The sequence below is a fragment of the Periplaneta americana genome, chromosome 3 (assembly GCF_040183065.1).
Source record: "Periplaneta americana isolate PAMFEO1 chromosome 3, P.americana_PAMFEO1_priV1, whole genome shotgun sequence".
Taxonomy (NCBI): domain Eukaryota; kingdom Metazoa; phylum Arthropoda; class Insecta; order Blattodea; family Blattidae; genus Periplaneta; species Periplaneta americana.
Window position 1 is genome coordinate 118,266,767 of NC_091119.1, and position 25,981 is coordinate 118,292,747.

General features: G+C 34.6%; 2 protein-coding genes across 3 annotated transcripts in view; one reads left to right on the forward strand and one right to left on the reverse strand.

Moving 5' to 3' along the window:
- Positions 1 to 5,076, forward strand: part of Pex6 (peroxin 6) — a 26,335-nt gene extending 21,259 nt beyond the window's left edge. The window contains exons 10-11 of one of the 2 annotated variants that reach the window (XR_011331380.1): positions 813 to 1,022; positions 3,783 to 5,076. Coding sequence is in view for 1 of the 2 variants with exons in the window: in XM_069821405.1 (XP_069677506.1) it covers positions 813 to 940 (128 nt within the window). In the remaining variant the exon portion in view is untranslated. Of the gene's footprint in view, positions 1 to 812; positions 1,265 to 3,782 lie in introns of those variants that run through there. The other variant, XM_069821405.1, reaches the window with a different exon arrangement.
- On the reverse strand, positions 2,083 to 25,085 carry LOC138696435 (uncharacterized). Its single transcript, XM_069821406.1, has 3 exons — positions 24,933 to 25,085; positions 12,313 to 12,423; positions 2,083 to 2,902 (listed from the first exon to the last, which is right to left on the reverse strand). The coding sequence occupies exons 1-3, from the start codon at positions 24,957 to 24,959 to the stop codon at positions 2,768 to 2,770; spliced, it is 273 nt and encodes a 90-aa protein (XP_069677507.1). The 5' UTR covers positions 24,960 to 25,085; the 3' UTR covers positions 2,083 to 2,767.
- Between the last annotated feature and the right edge of the window lie 896 nt (positions 25,086 to 25,981).

Sequence of the window (25,981 nt, forward strand, 5' to 3'; positions counted from 1 at the left end):
ACACAGAGAATTCTTTAATACAAACTCAGATAGATTAAATAATTATTTCTGTGAATCTACTCTTAAAATTGCAAAAAAGCACATCCCACGAGGCAAACCAAAAAAAAAAAAAACCCCCCATTCTGAACAGAAAACCTGAATTTATTGAAACAAGATAGAGATAAAGCAAGAACCAGAGCAGAACATAGCAAAACACCAGAAGATACTCAAGATTGGAGGAAGATAACTCCATTCTTAAAAAAGCAATCATAACAGCAAAAAGGAACAGTTTTACTAAAAACTACCAGCATAGCTCAGTCAGCTGAGTCACTTGCCTGTCGATCTGGAGTTGCACTCGGGCATGAGTTCGATTCCTGCTTGAACAGATTACCTGGTTGAGTTTTCTTCGAGATTTTCCCCAAATGTATGATGACTGTCAGATAATCTATGGCGAATCCTTGGCCTCATTTTGCTATCACCAATCCTATCGACGCTAAATAACCTCATAGTTGATACAGCATCATTAAATAACCAAGTATAAAAAAAAGAAATAAAATGTATATGTATGTTCATTTTTCACAAAAAGTGTATTCATCTCCATTTCATGTCATAGAAGTAATTTTTTGCTTTCATTTGCCATAAAGAATATCTGAAAATTAATCCAATGTGACTATGTTAATTGTTATAAAACTTTGTAACTTCGCATATGCATTCAAATTATCACACATGATTTATCCAGCCCTTCAATACAGCACATGACTATTTGAATGTAATGTTCGATTGCTTTATTGAAGAATAATTTGTACTTTATATTAATTTCATTGTTTTTGCAGATGATAGCAGTTTATCACCGACAATCGAGGTTGAAATGCAGGACTTCAGAACAGCAATAAATAATTTAGTCCCATCGGTATCAGTCGAGGATCTTGCATATTTTCAACAAATCAAGAAGAGACTCTGAAGATGGAATTTAGTATATAGCTGGTTTGGGCATTGGTGGCAGCTTGGAATGAGGTCTACAATATATGTCCCTTTAGATACTGGTATGTAACACTGTTAACGAAATAGGAGCATTTTGTTCAGTCAACAATCTTGCTGTTCGCTATATATACCATACAAGTGGAATGTTCCACGTCTCCTTTTTTGCTGTCTGTTGTACAGATAAATTCTTTAACTTCTGCATAAGAGAGTATAGAGTTTATTACTTATTCTGTGCTTCACTTGTTTTATCAGTTTTCATTGTTGTATACATTTTTATGGAATATAAGACAAAAACTTTGTAAGACCATTATATCTTATAAGTGCATTATATCTTTAATTGTTTCTCAATAAAATGCCATAGGATGGATAATGTGTAAAAGGGATTGATGACGGCTTAAAGAAGAAAGTTTTCTCCATGTGTGGTGAAATTCTAGGTAGGCCTTCGAAGAAGAATAGTGTTTAATAGATTAAAGTGAGTTAATACCTCATAAATTCATAACTCTAGGATGAAATAAAGAGAAATATTACAAATTCCACTGTATCAAAATGTAAGTGGTTGTAAGGAACATTTAACACATTAAATCTAATGGCGGGGAGGTATGCATTTCATGTATAAATCACGTCAAATTACAGATTGTCTTATAAGCAAAATCTGTTTTTTCCTTGAAATATATTATGCAGTCCAATCATAAAAATTATTCATCATTATCTTTGTCGTTATCGCCATCGCCATCATAATCTGCTTTTATGAAGTTTTTTGATGTTTCCCACTTCTCAGCACCCACTAACCCAGTGGTATTCAATCTGTGGTACGCATACCTGGGTATAGATCCCACTGATTGCGATGTAAAAATGCTGACATACGGTATTTATTTTATTATACTTGTTGATAATTGAGTACCTCCATGGAATAAGGTTGGATGTAACACATGGGCAACATGTTACATCCAGCCTTTTTCCACGGAGGTACTCAATTATTGCATTATATTATACTGTAGTTTTTTTTGCAATATAGACTCTTGTTTTTCCTAGCTTGAATAACATTTTATGTAAATCATTACTATTATTATTGCATCAATAACTACTTTATAATAATAATAATAATAATAATAATAATAATAATAATATTAATAATTTATTTTAGTGCAATATCATTCATAGTCTTTTGTTAATTCTTATATAATTGCAATGCAGTTTGGGGGTACAAATATATTTAGGGGATACGCTAACAAAAAAAGACTGAATACCACTGCATTAACCACTGAATACCACTGCATTAACCTATTTGTCCAGTCTCCTTGTTCCTGCATAGCTCTTTTTATATCTCCTTCCCATGTATTCCTGGGTCATATTATCATCAGCACCAACACTTATCTTGTCTCCCTTTCCCGCATAAAATATTCATTATAGCTATATAAAATGCCTGGCAATTACTGACTAGTTAATCTGAGAACTCACTATTACGTAGTTCTTCCCATTAAATCTCTTTCATAGTAGCTTTCAGCTTAGATGGACTTATCTGGTTATTTAATGTATCTGTCACTTCTGCTATTTTGATTGTGACCTTTAATTATTATCATTAAAAATGTAAAAATGATTCAGATGATACAAGTATAAATGTAAACCAATTCAATGTCTACTATTATTACGAGTCATATTTTTTCTTTAATGAAATCCTTGTACAGGAATGAGGTAAGAATGACTAATGTAATTACTGAAGGAGAAATATTAGATATAATCTGTAGATTTATGCAGCTGGTAGTTCATAACATGCAATGTAGTGCACACAAAAATTTATTTGTTGCTCTTATTTCTGGATGCCAAATCGAAGGTATCGCTGACACCAGTCAAACACGTTGTCTACATCTGCACAACAGAGCGAGTAGGCTGTTGCAGACCTCGTGGCAGAACTGCATCTCTGACAAAAGCCTTCGATTTCATGCTGTAACACACACGGAATTACAAGAATAAAACTGTAGTGCACAAGGTCTATACCACGATACCACAGTCCTTTGTATGGCGGCCATATTGATTCTGAACATCATTTTGATGTGTGCTATTGGTATTTTAAAGAAAAATGCGGTATTGTGCGGCACCAAATTGTAAGAATAAATAATCTGAAGGGATTAGAGTATTCCGTTTTCCAAGAGACAAGCAGAGAAGAGCACAATGGGTACAGAATTGCAGGTGGGATAAATGGCAACCTACTGATAATTAGGTATTGTGTGAGGTTAGTAAAGCTATTAATATTCATATTATAAAAATCTTTTACACGATACATTTATGTATGTATATGAGTTTTATTTTTATTGTCGGTTTTCTTTAGCATCATTTTGAGAATCCCAATTTGAACACATAGCAGATGGAAAGAAACTACTGAAATAGAATTCCATCCCTACAATTTTCAATGTGCCAAACCCACGCAAGTCTCTCTAGAAAGCACCAGAAAACTTCCCAAAGAAAGAAAACTTCTTTGTGGAAGAAGCAAGAAAGATAAGATTATTGAAATATGTGTTATAATTCATACTTAAATCTATCATGTTTTATGTTTCAAGTAACTACAAATAGTATACTAAGAGAAATATTCTCGTTGTCTAATTATAGACTTGGACATGATATTATACACTTTGAAAATAAATAAATAATTTTTCTTATAGCTTTAAAAAGTCGTAACCATACCCAAAAACAATATCACTTTTCAATATAATATAAAATGTATATTATACCTTGTTCTTATTTTCATAATCTTTATTACTCTTATTTATTGTATATTAATGACCATTTCAGTTTTTTAGACTAGTGATATGTCCTTTTATTTTCAGATGAGTCTTCAGACACACGATTAAACGAAGAGCCTGTCAGTGACAGTCAAGTCTCAAAATAGTACTATACATGGAACCAGAAAATTGTAATTACAGAACAGAAATTTAAAAAATCAGGTACATTATTTAAATGATCAGAAATAATTTAAAGTGTTTAATGCTTAATTTTCTTGGCATAGTTTATGCCTGAAAATTTATTTCATTTTTTTTTTTAAATAGATAAAAAACACAGAAAAACAAAATGCAATGGAGAGTAATCTCAACTGCTTTTTAAAACCAGACCAGATTCAGTATTTGCAAAGTGTGAGTGGTTGGCCTGGGTAGCAGAGTTGGTATAGCGCTGGCCTTCTGTGCTCAAGGTTGCGGGTTTGATCCCGGCCCAGGTCGATGGCATTTAAGTGTGCTTAAATGCGACAGGCTCATGTCAATAGATTTATTGGTATATAAAAGAACTCCTGCAGGACAAAATTTCGGCACACCAGCGACGTTGATATAACCTCGGCAGTTGGAAGCGTCATTAAATCAATCATAATTTAAATTTTTAAGAGTGAGTGACACAAATCTGGTCAAACCAAACAATAAAAGTCAATTGCGTTGTGGGTAACGAAAGATATGAATTCTTAAGGAGTGCTGCTTATGCCTTGCCTTCCTTGAGGACACTAAGCAGAAGGATTGAGTCTTACAAGTTTGCCCCAGGAATTCAATATGATATCATTGAATGATTAGATATTAAACTACAAGCTGCTAATGATGGGAAGTAAAATTTGTGTTTTGTGACTAGATGAAATGCAATTGAGGCCACATGTTGAACACGACAAAGATTTAAGATGTTATGTTGGTTTTGTAAGCTCTGATGAAGTTGTGGCGGCACTCATGTCCTTGTTTTTGTTATACGAGATTTGACACTTCATTGGAAACAAGTCGTTTATGTTTTGACAGGACATTCCACTAATTCTGATGGGTTATGGAATTTTGTCAAAAACCTCATTGTTTGAGTTATGGAATTTTGTCAAAAACCTCATTGTTTGTATTCACATGGTTTACTTGTAAAGTGTATTACAAGACGTGATATGGGTTATAATAATAGAGGTATGTGGGAGGTTACTGGAATTCATTCTATAAGTAATCAAGTTAATTGTAAAATTTCACACCCTTGTAAGCCAGAAGAAAGCATTTATTTTGTTACTGATGTCCCCCACCTGTTGAAAAACATAAGAAATAGCTTGCTGACTCAAAATATAAACTTACTGTACCTGAAAAAATTGTGAATGAAAATAAATTGAAATCGAACATAGTGTCAGTAAACCATGTAACAAGTCTGATACAACAACAAGAAAAAGGTGGTCTTGTAATAGTTCCTAACCTTACAATGAAGGTAGTTGATCATAGTGCATTTGAAAAAATGAGAATACCTGTTGCAAGAAATTTTTTCTCGAATAATGTATCTTCTACTTTGTTGTTTTGTGTACCAGTAGGAATCATATCTGATAATGCAGTAGCTACAAGTTGGTTTATAGAACAAATGTGTAAATGGTATGAAATAATGGTAAGTAGACATAAAAGTGATGCTCTTAGCAACAACAACATTGGTAAATTACTGCATTTGAAAAAAATCTTGGAATGGTTTCCATTCCCATGTTTCAATGGGAAAGTAGTATGGAAACCAATTCAAACTGAGGTGCAGTTATTTATCACAAGCATTTTACAGTTGTTTGAGAAACTATCTTCACGAGGTTTAATTAAATATCTACTAACTAGTAGATTATCAACAGATTGTGCTGCAAATTTTTTTCACAAGTGTGTGAAACTGATGATAGTCATCCCACCCCAGTAAAATTGAGACATGTGATTAGAATGATGTTGCTCAATACTCACATATACCTAAGTCCTCTTCCTATAATGTTGATGATGATGAGTACTATCTTGAGTTTTTTTCATGTCTAAAGCCAGTTGAGCAGTATACAGAAGATTCCAACTTTCCAAGTGATGTTAACATGAATATAATTCTGGTCTGTATTACTTAGCTGGTTGGGTAATCCATAAGCTTATTAGAGTATCCAAGAACATCACTTGTGATACATGCATTCAAGATATCTGTACCTCAGAACCCTCAGAGAGGTTGCCTCATGATTGGGTAACACTTATTATAAAAGGAAATTTAATGCATCCTACAGAAGAAGCATTCAATGTTTGTCACTATGCTGAATTAACTTTTCAGAAACATAGTAGCTTCTTCCTAAACAAAGAAAATGTTCTCGATAATTTGTTGAAACTAGCTGTAAGTTCCTATAATGGTAATTTGAATGGTTCTTATAATCCTAACATTACTGAATCTACAGAGTGTTCAGATGAGGTGTGGACAGGAGCGAGGGGTTTTCACTGTGTGCTGCTGACACACTCATGACAGGGAACGGTTGGCTGGCAAAGGCGATGATGCAAGCATACACATTTTTGTTCTGGCTCGTGTCAAGGTTAATGAATCAGCCTCCAAGTGGCAAATGATGCGGTATATGCTACGATTTATTATATGGTGTTTCGTTGTGCATTTAAAGTGAAAATGTGAATAAGTGTAAACTGTATAATGACTAATCAGATGTTTACTGCTGAACAACGCGTATAAATTTATGATTCATATGTGTTAATCCAGTTTGCCACCAAGTATGAAGGCCATTCTTCCATCAGTACAACAATCCATAATCTTTATAATAAATATCAGGTAACAGGAAGTGAAAGAAAACAGACAGTGTAGGGGTGTCACAGAAGAAACATTAGATTACATTGGTCATCGAATGAAACAGTCTCCTAGAAAATCACTTAGGCGTCTTTCACAATAAGTGTGAATTTCTTATGGCTCTGTGCAAAAAGCTACTAAATTGTTAGTTGCAATCATATAAAATAACTAAAAAATACACTTTCCAACTGGGTTATCCTGCATGTAGGCACACATTTTGTGAATGATGCTGAATAATATTCAAAACGGATTAATAGACCCAAATTTAATATTTTTCTCAAATGAGGCATGATTCCACCTCCATGGTTATATGTGTGTTCACAAAACAATCATTATTGGAGTGCTGAGGGAAACCTGATATCGTTCATGACGTACCCTCCATGACGAAAAAATTGGGCAGGGAGCGTGATTTCACTTTCTTCCAACAAGATTCAGCCACAGTTCATACAGCTGATATTTCGATGCGAGAAATTGGACGTGTGTTCCAGCATGACAGAATTATTAGTAGGAATTTGTAGCCCCCTCAGTTTCCCGACCTAACCTGCGATTTTTATCAATGGGATTCATTAAAAAATGCTGTATACAAGACAAACTCACGCATCTTGTAAGAGCTGAAACGTAATATCCGTCACGAAATTAACAGAATTAATCAACCAGAACTACAGAAAGTTATGAGACATTTTATAAAGAGATGCCAAAAATGTGTCGACAACGAAGGCAGCCAGTTTCAGCACTTCCATCAATAAAGTTGGTAAGTAAGACACTTTTTAAATTAGTTATGGAAACTTTTATGGCTGTATCATTGCGACTCTACACTGTCCTTTCCTCACTGCGAATACGTCAGCAGAGCACAGTGAAAACCCTGTCACTCCTGTCCACACCTCATCTGATCGCTCTGTATTATGTCAAAGTTTTTTTATCAGTAAGGTTATATATTTTGGCAGATGACATTAACAAGAGCCATAATAGGAAAAGGTTGTTACTTACTTACAAAGAACCTAGTGGTTCATTGCCTCCCTCACATAAGCCCACCATCGGTCCCTATCCTGAGCAAGATTAATCCAGGCACTACCATCATATCCCACTTCCCTCAAATCCATTTTAATATTATAGAAAAAGGTTGTATGGAAGTAAAAGTGCATTCATGCAAACTTCTGCTGGTATTTATTATTCAAGAAAATGATCATCTATGTATTTATATCATATGATTTTCTTGATCAAATACTTATAAAACATGTTTCTGCTTACGTTGTAATTCACATTAAATGTCTTATGAGGTATATATATTTATGATTATGTATATGGAAAGAAATTGGTGCCGAATTAAATGTTACATTAAACATTATTGCTATGTTTTCATATTTCACTCACAACTTAAATCCTTCGTAAATCAGAATAGATTTGTCTTTGGCACACCCACTTTTAAGAATCAATATGGCGGTTCCATAAGTAACATTGTGTCGTCTTGGACCTGTTTGTATAGACCTTGTAGTTGCACAATAACAACAGCGGCATGAGTGGCAACAAAATAGCAACTTTTGTCCCTTAAAATTATGTTACTTTTTTTTTAAGAAAATTTATTCTGCATTATGTAAGTGAAAGTTATAAACAAATGAGAGATCGAAATTGATAGACTTCCTTATGTTAGGTGAATAAGACACATTAAAGGCATTGTTCACAAGGAATTTGTATCATGGGGTCAAAGAGTGGATCAGGTGTTTTACAAACAAGTGTTACAAAGATTGAGGGAGAGCGTGCGACGCAAAAGGTCAGAGAAATGGAAGACTGGTGACTGGTTCCTGCATCACGACAACGCGACTGTGCACAAAGTCACTTTTGTCCGCCAGTTTTTGGCAAAGGATAGGATGTCCACTGTTCCCCACCCCGCTTATTCTCCAGCTGACTCCTTTCTGTTCATGCGACTTAAAAATGAAACTCTGGGGGCACCGCTTCCAGGATATTACTGCAGTGGCAGCTCGTGGCTGAAAATGAGAGTGTGCTACAATATGGGAAATTTACTTTTAAAAAGTCTTTAAAATTTGGTTGATCTACCCACTAGTGAAGCAGTATGAAGTTCATGCTGCAGAATCTGTCAATCAGTGTTCCCAACACATAAATTGTATCCCTGTCAGTCTAACGCCTGGAAATCCGACAGAATCCGTTAAAATTAAAAAGAAATAAGACCCACTTAATATATCTATATAAAAATGAAAACAAATATTAACGAAACTTTCTTACCAATCTTGATTAAAATAATAATTCATCCACATCATCTGCCTCTAGTTCTGCAGTTGATGTGCTGGGTTGGTCTATGTTCCGTCAAAAATTAAACAATGAAAAATGACAACAGTTAAAAAAAAGTCAAAAGACGATGTAAATCATAATTTCCGCCAGAAAATCCGTCACCTGTCAAAGCCATTATTTTCCCGTCAGCTACATTGAAATTCCGTCAGTTTTGACGGAACTGACGGAATTCAGTTCGAAACACTGCTGCCAGTTACTTTGGAGTTCAACCCCTCCATGTCGGCAACCAGCAATCAAAATTTTAAATTCGAATAGCATTCCGGTGCATTCAAGCCATCTGTCAGAAGGTTGAAGGAATAGAACAGGAGTACAGCATCTTTTAATTAAATTGTATTAAATATAGTACATATAAATAAGCTAATAATAAATGTTACAAACAATACGTTTCAGTTTTACAGGAAAGTTTAATAATTAGCATAAGGATAAAATAGTCGTCCCTACATTCTGTCATCAGGACTTGTAAAATAGACACAAACTCACAAATAGTACACGACTGCTTCTCAGAGATGTGACGTCCGCATTGTTTGTAGATATGATGGTAGAGCCTGGATTAATCTTGCTCAGGATAGAGACCGATGGTGGGCTTATGTGAGGGCGGCAATGAACCTCTGGGTTCTTTAAAAAGCCATTTGTAAGTAAGTAACAACCTTTTCCTATCATGGCTCTTGTTAATGTCATCTGCCATCTATACAAACAGTCACTCACTCCTGATTGGTTGTAGATTTTATAAAACGCCAATGCGAAACGAGTCATATCAATTCGCTGCGTTTCCTTGTAGCTCACACTGTTTACGCTCGTATGATGTGAAACCACAGATTACGTCATACAACAATCGAATGTAAGCTCTCTGCGCATGTGCAAGGTTCGTTGCATTTCACTGCGATAAGGAAGTCAGCACACATTACCGACTGGGACTTGCAGACGACGCATAAGCTATAGACAGTAGCAGTTCCTGATTCTGCGTGCATTGGAACTCGTAACACGAATGAAAGAAAGAAAATATAAATAAGATTATGCTAGGGACAGAAAATTAACTGTGTGCTGCAGCACTGCAGCACATAAAGAGCGGCTGCCACTGTATTACTGTCATCCAGCGCAAATTGCTGAAGGCTTTGAAGATGTTTAAAGAGAAAGTCTTCCGAAGTGCTTTGAGCAGTGGCAACAGCGCTGGGACAGGTGTATCATCTACCAAGGAGACTATTTCGAGAGTGACAGTGTGGAATAGACAAATCTGTGTTGTGTTGTTTTTATAAAAACTTTTTGATCACACCTCGTATATCTCATGAAGCTCTTACAGTACTCGTAGATGCACACTTGTCTTGATGAATCATGGAGCATGTATTTTCGTGTTTTTTTCAGCCATTGCTTTATATAATTATCGTTCTGGATTCCAGCTGTGTAGAGATGAACTATTTATGTTTAAAAATATCAAAGAAGATTGTTATATTAGGAACAGCAAGAGAGGACAGGACAGATTTATTTGTAGAAAATATAATCTCCATATGCAGCACTTAGGCACCCCTACACTGCAACATTTTCTCTACCCCATACAATTCATTAAAAAAACTGTAGGTTCCCATATGCAGTATGGCCTCCATGACAGCAATGACTACAAGTACTACCACAAGCTGCCAAGAAATCAAAAGAAGTATAGCAATGGCAAATGAAGCTTTTAATAGAAAAAAGAATACTTTCTGCAGACCCATGGAAAAAGGACTAAGAAAGAAGCCCTTTGTGTGGAGTAGTATTTGTATGACGATCCCTCATTAAACAGTAGGGAGTGCTGCATATATAGTTTTGGAAAGAATAAAAGACAGCTCAATGACAAATTCGTTCCGAAGCCATTCTGAAAACTATTTGATCACACCTCTTACATTAAATCAAGCTTGTTTTACAGTTAAAATGTAGGTAAAGCAAAACAATTTATTTACTTCTTCTTTAATATTAAGAGTCCATCACTGTGGAGTAATGCTTAATGTGTCTGATTGTTTGGAACAAGCAGCCCCAGATTCAGATTCTCGTTGGGACCAGTAACCTGGTTGAGATTTCTTCTGGGGTTTTCCCTCAACCCATTTAGAGTAAATGCTAAGTAATTTTAGGTGCTGGACCCTGGATTCATTTCGCTGGCATTATCACCTTCTTTTAACTCAGAAGTTAGATAACCATTGTACGTTTGAGATAGGCAGGGCATGTAGCATGTATGGGTGAATCCAGAAATACATACAGAGTGTTAGTTGGGAGGCCAGGGGGAAAAAGACCTTTGGAGAGGCTGAGACGTAGATGAAAGGATAATATTAAAATGGATTTGAAGGAGGTGGCATATAATCATAGAGACTGGATTAATCTTGCTCAGGATAGGGACCGATGGTGGGCTTATGTGAGGGTGGCAATGAACTTCCGGGTTCCTTAAAAGCCATAAGTAAGTTAAATAACCATCGCAGTTGATAAAGTGCCGTAAAATATATATTAAAAGAGCCATTAAATGAGATGTGGAGAGAGAAGAGTAAAACATATTTTAAGGGAGAAAAATAAGTGGAGCGTATGGTCAAGAAAAAAATTACCATGATAGCACTGCTTATAGTACACCCTATATAGTATCTGAAGCTGTCCACTTGTTCTACTGCCTCATTTCGAATTTGCACGTTTACTCCTTAGTTTTCTTCTGATGACCATGTTCTTGGTCTTGTTTGCATTTATCTTTAGCCCCATATGTAGATGAATATATTATGAATGATGAAATTTCTCTTTGAATTGGAGTTCTCAGTAAATTTAATTAAATATTATTTTAATTTGTATCTATTTTTTACGTGTTCTGAAACTACAGTTTTCCCCAACTTTGAAGATTATATCAAAGATATCATAATCTTGCAAAAGTGTTGTTAGGTAATCATAATATTGCTCTAAGTCTGCAAGAAATCCACATCCATTAACATTTACTACTGGTAGGGTATTTAATATGTTTCGAACATACGAGATTTTGGGCCAGTTGTTTGGAGTAGCCAAGTATAATGGGCCTAAGAAGGTAAGTTACCCGTCAGGTTGTGCTATATTTCCCTGAAGATGAAACCTGTTTGCAGTTCCGAAATGTTGGACGTGTTAAGTTCTAGCACACTGTGGGCTATCCAAGTCTGCTTCTGAATATTTCGAACTTTTTTATTTTTGGTTATTTTTCGTGTCCCCCAGCCTAGACTACTGTACGTTTGGGTTATCTTAGTTTTACACGTATAAATAATTGGAAGTTACGAAAGTTATTTTATTTTTCCTGTCTTCAGTAGTTTCTTTCAATTCGTAAGCTCAACTAAAAGTTGGTCACTTTAGAAAACTGCAAAATTGTTATAAAATATTAGAAAATATGATCAAATAAATAAAGTTAATTGGTACAATTACTTGGAAGTTATGACTTTTAGTTTACATTAAAACATTAGCTGTCATTGATGTAATAGTAATGAAAATTAAACTCGCAGTACCAGTACATCATTTTGAAATGAGACTTACATCTGTATCACAAGCTGTGTATTCTGCCTTCGCTTGGTTTGTTGGACTTCCATCTATAAATTGTGTTGCCAAGAGCAATACAGTAACCAGCATAAGACTACACACCCAGACCTGTGGATTGAAAAGTCATACAAATTGGTTTTAATCAGACTTAAAATTCAAATAAACAGTTAAGTAGACCTATAAACTCTAATTCATGCTCGAGATTATACTTTCGTGCTACCCAGCAAAACCAAAATAAAAAAAAAAACTTACAATTTTCCATTAAATGTCTTCAAATAGACCGATTTTAAAACCTTCTTTTCACATTATGATATTTTTAAGAGACTTTACTGCTAGTTCATGTGGTATGACAGTAAATACATTCAGATCTGCTCCATAGTCAAAGCGAGATAAGATCGAGCTGAGCCCAATGTGGAAAAATATTCCCTCATATTGAGAAATTTCTATTTTTTTTTATTTTAATTAAATTGTTTATTTTTCTGCTTGGATGAAAAATATAAATATGCAGTATTCCAATGTAAACAAAAATTCGAAGTGAAGTTTTCTGGCATGTCCCCTGAGAGAAGACTGTGATTTTGCATGTGCAGATACAAGCTATGAACTTCTCTGAAGTATCTGTGCAGTCTGTTTTATACTGGTGCTTTTGGTGTTAACATGTTTATATTTTGTTTTGTTAAACTATGCCAAAACAAGTGAAATCACACTTACTACGACAATGGATTGGAAATGATTCCATATTTAACACCGAGGGAAAATTTATGTTATTTAAAATCGACTGTAAGAGTACATTTTTAACAATCAGACAATTTTTGCGACATCTTTCACGGTTTGGACAAAATACCTAAAGAACCTATTTCACCTATTCCAATAATCTAAAATGGACTTCTTAAAAACCCTAAAAATTCGGTCCCTAGTCATAAGTGTATTACTCTCTTCAATAACCTCTTCCTCAATCAAGTGTTTTTAATGTCTTCAAAAACAAAAGTTTTCCTACTTGGCATCTCCTACATAATACCAAAAAAATTCACTAGGAACTTAATTATCGCGGTTTGTCTCATTCTGTATGATACACACAACAGTTCGCAGTCGTGTCAACTTAGAACTAGCAGAACCAGTTTCATATCTTGTCGCCTGTACCCCTCCACTTTCCTAGGGCACTTGTATTCCACAGAATCTCAGATCGTGCCATACCTCTCTCTTTCCTTATGTTCTACAACACAAATAACCTTGTTCCAATCAAATATCAGTGACAACCATCTCGACCCTTACTTGTGAGTTACAGTTTCGTAACATAAAAACTTGCAGCTAAAATGTTGACAGTTTTCGGAACTACTTATGTGAGTAGATATTTTCAAGGATGAAATATATAAAAACAAAATTTCGCTCAAGAATAACTGATTACCATTTGCATCACTGTATCAGTGACAACCATCTCGACCCTTACTTGTGAGTTACAGTTTCGTAACATAAAAACTTGCAGCTAAAATGTTGACAGTTTTCGGAACTACTTATGTGAGTAGATATTTTCAAGGATGAAATATATAAAAACAAAATTTCGCTCAAGAATAACTGATTACCATTTGCATCACTGTTTAAGTAAATCAATCACCAACTTCGAAACAGACATAAATTTTCTTGCATCTAAAATTCAGCTGCAATCTTCTTATTAAAGATAAGGTGTAAAATGTAATGTCAGATTTTCATTTATACAATTGAAGCACATATTGTTTTGAGACTTTGAATTTACGACTGTACCAAAGTTAAAAAGGCTAATTAACATAATTTAGTTGCTATTTTGTTCAGATATATTATTTCTTCAATTTTTAATACCTCATGTAATAAATAATTTATTAATGAAGAGGATAATTCTGTATATATATTTGAATGATATTTATAAGTCATTTAACTGTCGTCGGCCTGGGTGGCGCAGTCGGTATAGTGCTGACCTTCTGTGCTCGATGTAACAGGTTCAATCCCGGCCCAGTTCAATGGCATTTAAGTGTGCTTAAATGCGACAGGCTCATGTCAGTAGATTTACTGGCATGTAAAAAAACTCCGGCGGGGTAAAATTCCGGCACACCGGCAATGCTGATATAACCTCAGCAGTTGCAAGTGTTGTTAAACAAAACATAATTACATTCATTTAACTGTAAATCATATCTGGCCCAGATCTCCTTCACTTCTTATCATTGTGGTCCACTTTTACAAAAAGGTTGCCAACCCCTGCTATAAATAAAATTATTATAGTGTGTAGTGTGTTCCAGTTACCATTTTCGCAGTGGACTGAAGATAATAAAAGAGAGTTTTGTTAGTGGGGAAACCAGCAAATAGGTATTATATAGAATGGATATACTTATAATTCCCTATATGCTGGGGAAACCAACACCTACTCTTTAATACCTATATTGGCATAAAAAAAATGGAAAGAAAAGGTGCAAGATCTTATGTACATCAAACATTTTAAAATTCCGTGGTACAGCGAATATCAGTGGCTGTACAGTAGCTCTTATTTTGAAAAATTGTTTTCTTGGTCCTATTTATTAGTTCAATAAAAAATCAGTATAGAACTAGGATAGATTTTGTAACTTACTAAATACCAAATGGTCGCTGTACAAACATTCAGATTCTACAGAATATCTCGTGTTCTTTGCAATTAAAATACCTCGAGAAAAATCAGAATACTATTTCTGACACTTTGAAAGAAAATTCACACCTTTAATATGTACAGCGAAAATGTCAGATTGAAGACATCAGCGTTGCGTGTTGTAACTAATGCAGTCTTATTTTTTGGCTAGACATGTATTATTAACAGTTTTTCCAAATTTTCAGCAGTCAAGTTCATGCATTTATCTGTCAAAATGTTTTTGTACATAGAGAATGAACTTTTACGTCACAAAAAGATGTAATTTAAGACAAAGTGAGGCCAAATTCTGTGTCTTCAACATTTGCACCACACATTAGTTTTTTTATAGGTTTTTTTAATTGGTTATTTTACAACACTTTATAAACTGCTACGGTTTTCTAACATCTGAGTGACATGAAAGTGATAATGCCAGCAAAATGAGTCCAGAACTAGTGGTGCTAGTGTCGAGACAATCATAGTATAAATACCTGCAGAAAGAATGATATTTTCATACACCATCAACAAATTTATCATGCTAACGAAGAGGAGTACGTTACATGACAATAAAAATTTTCAATAGTCTTCCTGAGGACATTAAGAATCATAACCAAAACCCTGCATTACTTAAGGTAAAACTAAAAAATTACTTAATAGCTCACACTTTCTATTCTGTAGACGAATTCTTGACATTTCACAGTATACTGTTAAATATTTTAATACATTATTAAATGGTAACCATATTGCATTGTATAATATGTTGGTATTAGGGTACACATTTCATATTTTGCATTTTTATATGTTAAACATAAGAATTGGACATGTTCTTTATTCTATGCTGTAAAGAAACTGTAAGAATATAATGGAACAAATAAATCAATCAATCAATCTGTCTGTCCTTTCGTCTGTTTGTCTACCTACCTATCTATTGAATCTATATATCTATTTTATCTATCTATACCTACCTATCTAATCTATCTATCCCTACCTACCTATCTATCTATCTATCTATCTATCTATCTATCTATCTATCTATCTATCTACCTACCTACCTATCTATCTATCGATCCATCCATCCATCCACCTACCTACCTACCTACATACCTAGCTAGCTAGCAAAACACAGTCCTTTCACTTATATTTTTCAGTACGGATTTATCGGAAATTCGGCTATATGTTTGATTGCATTGTGTGATGACAGATTATTGTTACAGGAAATATCACGTTACTGTTGAAAAGATAATTCTTCAAATAACAACAATACCACAACACAGAATTGTGAGAATTTGTTGTAAAGGTGCGTACACACTTAGCGAACGAACAACGAACGAACGACAAACGATTGCATTCGTTGATTGAAATCGGTACGTGTGTACGTCGCAGCAAAGGCAAACCGATCGTTTGGTTTGCCTTCGGAAGTGATCCGTCGGTACATCAAAGGAAGTTGGTATTCGTTGTGGACGGGATTTGCCACTAGCTTGTAGTTCGTAGCAGAATGCAGCGCTTAGTTCAATTTCACTAACAGGATGTCGAAACTGGAGTGGACGGAAGACGCTGTTATAAATCTTATTAATGCATATAGGGAGCAGGAAACTTCATGGAATCCCAAGTATCCTACTTATCACAATAAAGTAAGAAAGCATGATGTTTGGGAAGCTATTGGAAAGATGTTCAGCTGCAAGATAGGCGAGTCAAACACGTGCAAAATTTGAAAATTATTTTTGTTTATTTATTTTCAGTGGATACATGATTTTGTTTATTGTAGGAAGCAGAAGTCAAAAAGAAAATTGAAAATTGAATCCCTACTGACATCATTCCGGAGGGAAAGACAGAAGTCCACAAAAAGATCTGGAATGGGGAGTGATGAAGTGTACGAGTCAACTTGGTTCGCGTATAAACATATGTCGTTCCTTTTGGACAAATTCACGCCCAGAAAAAATAAAGTTCCAACCTTGTGCACACAAAATAAATTATTGGCACTGAAAAGTGTCTTTTCGTAAGCATGATGCGCATACGACAAACACAGACAAATCTCTCTTTTTAATATTTTAAGATAATTATTGTCAGTGAGGTATCCGTATACTGAAACTTTCCCCTGGGGCCTATTTCATAAAAGTAATACTTTAATACCATTACTGAAAAGGTAATAACATTAAGTACTGCAATATTATTACTGTTCTGTTTCATAAAAGTAATAGTTAATATTATTTATTACTGTAAACGCTCATATTTTATTACTAAAATAAATAACAATATTACTAAAGTGTTTCATAAACCAGCAAAGATAATTAAATTTATTAATAATATTAACGTTAGTTCCATGACTGTATTTTAAGTAATAGTTTAATAATTTGTAAAAAGTAAATGCCAATGTAGGGTTAGATTTTGAAGATAAAACCGTGAAAACATTTGAAATGGATAATTCTGACTCAAATAGTGATGAAGAGGGAGTGTTTGTCCGACGTCCAAGAAATTTTAGACAACGAATATCCTACAACCATATGCAAGAAAGTTACGAATATAATGAAATAGTTGACCTTTCAATTCGAGAACTTTTCGCAAAAAACTCTGTTTCTTCAAGTTATTTTCACGTCTTTTCCCCATTTTAAAAAGCATCAGAGACAAAATGAATGACTAACAAAGTCCCTCTCCATACTTACAAATTGTCATAGGCGCCAATGTAGATGGACCAGGCTGAAAATGAAAACTATCTTATCTAATTGTAAAAGAGGAACAATTGGAAAGGCTGAAACCTAAATTAAATTCAATTACATTATAGAACTGTTAGAATGTAATTACTGTATATGTTACATTATTTTACCTTATTTGAATGATTGAACTTAACGTTTTTTCCCTCCTTTCTCGTCATTTTTAAAATTATAATTGTTCAGAAATATATACTTATGGGACATTTACATCACAAAATACAGTAATATTAATATTTTCTGTACCTATTGAAATGTTTTTTCAATGCATACTTGTGACAACCTGAATCTATATACTCTTCACTAATTAACATTGTGAAGATCTTGGTGAGCCAAAATCTTTTGCAGACATATATCAACAAGTAGATCTATTACAAAATATATGGACTACTTTAAACCATCCCTATAGAGGGCATAAACTAAAATTAACTTACGAGATTTATAGGTACCGTATCTACAATTCCACATCACAATCTCTAATTAGAACATATTTGCATTTTGTATAGTCAGGTAACTTCTTGAACATACTACTTACAACATAATCAGCAATAAAAACCCATTAAGACAATTTCAGTATTTTATTAATTTCGTCATAACATTAATCTTCTACAACATCCACACCTTCAAACTCAAACACGATATTTTCTAGGAACGACTTCACCGCGTAAGTACTTATGCCGTTATTGCATTACTTATTTATTTTTGGTAAAAGAGTAATTTTTATGCGTATTTATTTTCGCTTGCACCAATAATTTTTAAGCCTTTTTATATAAGTACTTGCGCAGTATTCCGAATTATAACGGAACTTGAAAATATCTTACATAATACGCTTTGCAGGGTCCACTAACCCTGTCGTTAACACTGTCCTTAAGGCTGGTACAATATTGTCATCAAAAGTTTTCACTGCTTAACATTTTCATATGGTACTTCTTTAGATAACGAGATGCAAGTTTTATACACTCGCGCGCACACACACGCTTCTGTCACTGATACACTGTTTTTGTAATTGCAAACGTTACAACAGCAGAGACGTGAACAATTAGGAATGATAAAATCTGTTTACAATATTTTAGATTTATCATATTGTTTCTTTTACTCGTAAATCAACTGACTCAAATAACAGAAACAATAAGATTTACAATCTTATCTGAAATAAATTGTCTCCCAAACCTTCACACATATTACGACTTACTCTGTTGTTGTTATTAAAGATAGTACTTAGTGATGGGCCGCTCATGAGCGAGTCGTTTCGAATGAACGACTCCCGCTCTGGAGCGGCTCTCCGCTCCCTCCTTACAAAAGAGCGAGTCGTTCATTGCATTTCGCTCCCTACTCTTGGGAGAGCAAGGCAACTTCAGCTCGCTCTCTTGCTTCTGGCTCACTCCCAACGATCCGCTCCCTCCACAACAGCAAGCGCTCCACAGCTCCATTACAGCTGTAACGATACGCAGCACGTCTGTCAGTGTGGTCATGCGCAATGACAAAGAGTGAGACGTGCGATGTTTAAATTACACTTCAATACAGACACGTTTAAACGTTGCCTATTGTCATGTTTCTGTTCTCCTTATTGCTGAATAGATCATGTTTGCACATTAGCCGTTTTTATGTACCATTGTACACTTTCATAATTGCTATTTATACTACTTTACCAACAGTAACGTCGCCAGGATCAGAGCAAGGGAGGTGCGGATGGGGTGCGAGATTTAAAAATGGGGTGCGAGCTGTAAAAATGTGGTACATAAAAAATTCAAAATGTTCTTTCATGACTTGCGCGCATACTATACACCTGTTTATTATTATTATTATTATTATTATTATTATTATTATTATTATTATTCAATCCATTACGATACACTATGGGACGCAGTTTTTTCACATGCAAGAAATTGTTTGTTTGTTTTTGTTCTTCAAAATAATTTATGCCTAGTATTTTGTTAATAAGTTGCCCTTTGGAGTGTGGAAAGGGGTGCTCCGATTTTTATGGGGTGCTTGCGCACCCTTTCGCACCCCCCTAGCGACGTCCCTGTTTACCAACACTTTCAGAACTGTTTTTAATTGATCTGTTTATACTACATACCGATACTTCACGATTGTTACTGGTTCGTAAAATAGCGTAAGTAATGTAAATGGGCTCTCTCCCTCTGGGATAACATGGAAACTTACCTTACTGTACGTGTACAAGAAGCTTTTCTCCGCATTCACAGACCGATGCAAACCGATTCGAATGTCTATTGCAATGGCATCTATTGAGAAGCATGTGTACTATGTCATACAGTTAACAACCCGCTCTGCAGTTATCGTAGAAGAGTCGGAGCGGTGCGGTGGTGAAGCGTGGGGTGAGTGATCACTAGGAGCGAGCTGGTTGAGAAAGAAGGAGGCCACTATACCGCTCCGCTCTTTTGAACGACTCTCAATGAACGACTCCTCAAAAGGAGCGGGAGTCAAAGAGCTAGCTCGCATCAATGAACGACTCCGACCCATCTCTAATAGTACTTCAAAACTTATTTCATTCAACAACTGTTAACAGAGAGAATAATATAAATAGCTCTAGAGTGCAGACCTGAGAGGATAAAAAGACCAACTTGGTTATGTTTGTCAGCCTTAACCTCAAATCATCTGGTTACTGTACGTATTTTATGACTCGTGCAAAACGTTTATGAAACAGAATTTAGTCGGTTAATAAAATTGTTTTCATGACTGTAATACTATTACTTAATATTATTACTGTGTTTATGAAACAGGACTGCACTTGCTATAATTATATTTTCGTCTGCCTTTATAGCGGACAATCAGCGAATGTGAAGTTTTCTGACAATTTGCTGTTGATTTGTACGTCGCTTCAAACAGCGAACGAAGGTGCGTACACACTTAGCGAACGAATGATGAAGCAAAACTTCGTTGTTCGTTCGCTGTTTGAAGCGACGTACAAATCATCAGCAAATTGTCAGAAAACATTCACATTCGCTGATTATCCGCTATAAAGGCAGACGAAAATATAATTATAGCAAGTGCAGGCCTGTTTCATAAACACAGTAATAATATTAAGTAATAGTATTGCAGTCATGAAAACAATTTTATTAACCGACTAAATTCTGTTTCATAAACGTTTTGCACGAGTCATAAAATACGTACAGTAGCCAGATGATTTGAGGTTAAGGCTGACAAACATAACCAAGTTGGTCTGCACTCTACAGCTATTTATATTATTCTCTCTGTTAACAGTTGTTGAATGAAATAAGTTTTGAAGTACTATCTTTAATAGCAACAACAGAGTAAATCGTAATATGTGTGAAGGTTTGGGAGACAATTTATTTCAGATAAGATTGTAAATCACTGTAATTCGAAGTTATTGTTTCTGTTATTTGATTCAGTTGATTTACGAGTAAAAGAAACAATCTGATAAATCTAAAATATTGTGAACAGATATTTATCATTCCTAATTGTTCACGTCTCTGCTGTTGTAAAGTTTGCAATTCCAAAAACAGTGTATCAGTGACAGAAGCGTGTGTGTGCGCGCGCGTGTGTAAAAATTGGACCTCGTTATCTAAAGAAGTACCATATGAAAATGTTAAGCAATGAAAACTTTTGATGACAATATTGTACCAGCCTTAAGGACAGTGTTTAACGACAGGGTTAGTGGACCCTGCAAAGCGTCTTATGTAAGATATTTCAAGTTCCGTTATAATTCGGAATACTGCGCAAGTACTTATATAAAAAGGCTTAAAAATTATTGGTGCAAGCGTAAATAAATACACATAAAAATTACTCTTTTACCAAAAATAAATAAGTAATGCAATAACGACATAAGTACTTACGCGGTGAAGTCGTTCCTAGAAAATATAGTGTTTGAGTTTGAAGGTGTGGATGTTGCAGAAGATTAATGTTATGACGAAATTAATAAAAATACTGAAATTGTCTTAATGGGTTTTTATTGCTGATTATGTTGTAAGTAGTATTTTCAAGAAGTTACCTGACTATACAAAATGCAAATACTTATGTTCTAATTAGAGATTGTGATGTGGAATTGTGGATACGGTACCTATAAATCTCGTAAGTTAATTTTAGTTTATGCCCTCAATAGGGGTGGTTTAAAGTAGTCCACATATTTTGTAATAGATCTACTTGTTGATATATGTCTGCAAAAGATTTTGGCTCACCAAGATCTTCACAATGTTAATTAGTGAAGAGTATATAGATTCAGGTTGTCACAAGTATACACTGAAAAAACATTTCAATAGGTACAGAAAATATTAATATTACTGTATTTTGTTATGTAGATGTCCCATAGGCATATATTTCTGAACAATTATTATAATTTAAAAATGACGAGAAAGGAGGGAAAAACGTTAAGTTCAATCATTCAAATAACATAAAATAATGTAAAATATACAGTAATTACTTTCTAACAGTTCTATACTGTAATTGAATTTAATTTAGGTTTCATCCTTTCAATTGTTCTCTTTACAATTAGATAAGATAGTTTCAATTTCAGCCTGGTCCACCTACATTGGCGTCTATGACAGTTTGTAAGTATTTGTAAGTATGGAGAGGGACTTTGTTAGTCATTCATTTTGTCTCTTATGCTTTTTAAAATGGGGAAAAGACGTGAAAATAACTTGAAGGAACAGAGTTTTTTGCGAAAAGTTCTCGAATTGAAAGGTCAACTATTTCATTATATTCGTAACTTTCTTGCATATGGTTGTAGGATATTCGTTGTCTAAAATTTCTTGGACGTCGGACAAACACTCCCTCTTCATCACTATTTGAGTCAGAATTATCCATTTCAAATGGTTTCATGGTTTTATCTTCAAAATCTAACCCTACATTGGCATTTACTTTTTACAAATTATTAAACTGTTACTTAAAATACAGTCATGGAACTAACGTTAATATTATTAATAAATTTAATTATCTTTGCTGCTTTATGAAACACTTTAGTAATATTATTATTTATTTTAGTAGTAATATGAGCGTTTACAGTAATAAATAATATTATTAAATATTACTTTTACGAAACAGAACAGTAATAATATTACTTAATGTTATTACCTTTTTAGTAATATTACTGTTATGAAATAGGCCCCAGGGGAAAGTTTCAGTACACGGATACCTCACTGACAATAATTATCTTAAAATATTAAAAAGAGAGATTTGTCTGTGTTTGTCGTATGCGCATCATGCTTACGAAAAGACACTTTTCAATGCCAATAATTTATTTTGTGTGCACAAGGTTGGAACTTTGTTTTTTCTGGGCGTGAATTTGTCCAAAAGGAACGACATATGTTTATACGCGAACCAAGTTGACTCGTACACTTCATCACTCCCCATTCCAGAACGTTTTATGGAATTCTGTCTTTCACTCCAGAATGATGTCAGTAGGGATTCAATTTTCTTTTTGACTTCTGCTCCCTACAATAAACAAAAAACATATATCCACTGAAAATAAATAAACAAAAATAATTTTCAAATTTTGCACGTGTTTTACTCGCCTATCTTGCAGCTAAACATCTTTCCAATAGGTTCCCAAACATTATGTTTTCTTATTTTATTGTGGTAAGTAGGATACTTGGGATTCCATGAAGTTTCCTGCTCCCTATATGCATTAATAAGATTTATAACAGCGTCTTCCGTCCACTCCAGTTTCGACATCCTGTTAGTGAAATTGAACTAAGCGCTGCGTTCTGCTACGAACTACAAGCTAGTGGCAAATCCCGTCCACAACGAATACCAACTTCCTTTGATGTACCGACAAGCGACGGATCACTTCCGAAGGCAAACCAAACGATTGGTTTGCCTTTGCTGCGACGTACACACGTACCGATTTCAATCAACGAATGCAATCGTTTGTCGTTCGTTCGTTCGTTGTTCGTTCGCTAAGTGTGTATGCACCTTAAAGGAATGTACAAACGACGAACATTGGTTAAGAAAATGGCACTTTCTGATGAAGCTGTTTTCCATGTGAACGGACATGTTACTCGACACTACTGTCCATTATTATGCTAGAGACAATCCTCAAGTTATTGAACAGGCATTTTTAAGATGCGGAGAAGTCACAGTTTGGGCTATGATTGGATGGAAAGAATAGTTAGGAATGTGAATCTTGAATGAGACTCTTAATGCTGATCAGTATTGTGATATCCTTAATGAAATTGTGGTGTTAGTGATGCAAAGTGCTGAACACGAACATTGCTTATTTCAGAAGGACGATGCACCCCTTCATTATGCTATTGCGTCGACGGAAATTTTGAATCGTGATTTGCAAAATAAGTGGGTGGGAAGAAGAGGACCGACAGAATGGCCAGCCTATTCCCCTGATCTGACAACCTGTGACTATTGGTTGTGGGGGTTATTTGACGGAGAAGGTTTATGCCTGGAAACTGAAGACATCGACAAGTTGAAAATAGCAATGAGGAAGACATTCATGCTATTTCAATGGACATGTATCATAAATCAATGAATGACTTCCCAAAGCGTTGCCAATTAGACCTATACTTGAATGTGAATGGTGAACAGTTTGAGACAATAAAGTGACTTAGTATTGTTGTAAGTGATTTGTTTAATTTGAATAATTGTCTCTCCAACAGTAATATTGTGTAATGTCACATTTCTTGTAACAATAATACTGTTGTCACACGATGCAATCAGACATAGCCATATTTCTGATACACTCAAATACTGTAACCTAAGAAATACCAAACTCTAAAATGCAGTCTTATGTGATTTAACATAAAATATGCACTAAAACTGTAAAAATAGACATAATATATAAGATAAACTTCTAAATGTGCTTCAGTGAAGTTAAATACATAAAAAATATGCATTATGCATGAATTATCCCTAAAAAGGTCAAGACAAGCAAATGTGCATGGAAGAAGTATACTTATTTCGACTTACTAAGCCATGAAACGGATATTTACAGAGTTTGAGAAATGTAATAAGCTTATATAACAAACATGCATTTGCATGGAAATTCTATGTCTTTATTTATCTATCATCATCTCATCGTAGGTGTAGCATAGACCAGCCTCCTATGGTGCACAATGGGCAACAATTCTGTCAGTAAATTGGTTTACACAATTCGCTTCATACAGGTGAATGATGAATAGTGAAGTACTCACTAGGAGTATAAAAAAGAACTACAGTACCACCACCACCACCACCACCACCACATATATCACTAGTAACGTCTGTTACTTAAAATGCATCACCTCTTACGAAATCTAAAAAAGTTTGTCCTTTAATTTGCATCACAAATATGCTATAGAGAAATTTGTAATTCTGGATGTATTTACCTTGTGCTGCCAATTTATCATGTGCATTTTAAAATAAATATTTGTAAAAACGCTGTGGTACAATGTGTGTCTCTACTTCACAGACTTCCAAATGAGAGCAGTCGTGCCTCAAGCCGAGTTCCTTTCAAAACACATTTAAACTAATAAAGGATAACTATAAGATTGCATATGAAGGTCATGTCAGATTCACTTAAGCGTCAAGTGATGCAAATCACTTCCTTAAGGAATTTCAACGAGGAAAATGCAGAATGTAGACCCACAAGAACGATATTGTTCTGTTAATCGTAGTTCGTGTAGATTTTCGAAACAGGATAATTAATAAACATTTTAGGCTCTCGTGAAAAAGTAGTATTGGTATACAGTACCATATCATAAACAAGTCTTCATATTTAAGACTATAATTTCTAATGTCATTAAATAAAAATAATTCCTTATAAATACAGTATGTGATATATGGTACATAGATAAATAATTTCCTTTCTTAAATCAGTAATTATTCGCAATAAAGATGCAGATCTATTGACAGGTTTCATTTTGAATGTCTAACCAATACTTGAAGAGCAATTCAGTAATATAGGCCTATTTAATTTTATTTTGCAGCTACAATTAACAGCAATTTTCTTACTCAGTATACAATAAAGGACACGTCTATACAGGGTGAGTCAAAAGTCAGGAACCATGGTGTTGTTCACTTCAGCTTGTATTGTATATGTTGTGATATGCTCAATATGGTTACCCTCTTCAGCAAGCAACGGTGACAACGCTTTTTTAGTTCTTTTAAGCATTCTAATTATTGTACAGTAAAACCTCGATAAGACGTGCCCGCTTATTACGCTATCCCGTGTAATACGCTTTTTTTGCCCGGTCCCTGTACATTTCATATATAACACCTTTATAAAATACCCCATTTGTTGCACTCTAGTCCCACATAATACGCTGTTTTTGCGGAATATTTTCGATGTATTTTAAGAAATGAAACATTTTTGCATTGAACTCCCTGGTGCCATTAACCTGAAAAGTATTCGACCCTTTACCTGCGCATTTAAACC

What these genes read in the sequence shown, in the direction of transcription:
- LOC138696435 (XM_069821406.1), bottom strand. Translation starts at nt 24,959, where the DNA reads ATGCACATGATAAATTGGCAGCACAAG. An exon ending in TGATAAATTGGCAGCACAAG is followed by an intron (nt 12,424 to 24,932) that starts GTAAATACATCC and finishes TTCAATCCACAG; the next exon opens with GTCTGGGTGTGTAGTCTTAT. An exon ending in ACACAGCTTGTGATACAGAT is followed by an intron (nt 2,903 to 12,312) that starts GTAAGTCTCATT and finishes TGTGTGTTACAG; the next exon opens with CATGAAATCGAAGGCTTTTG.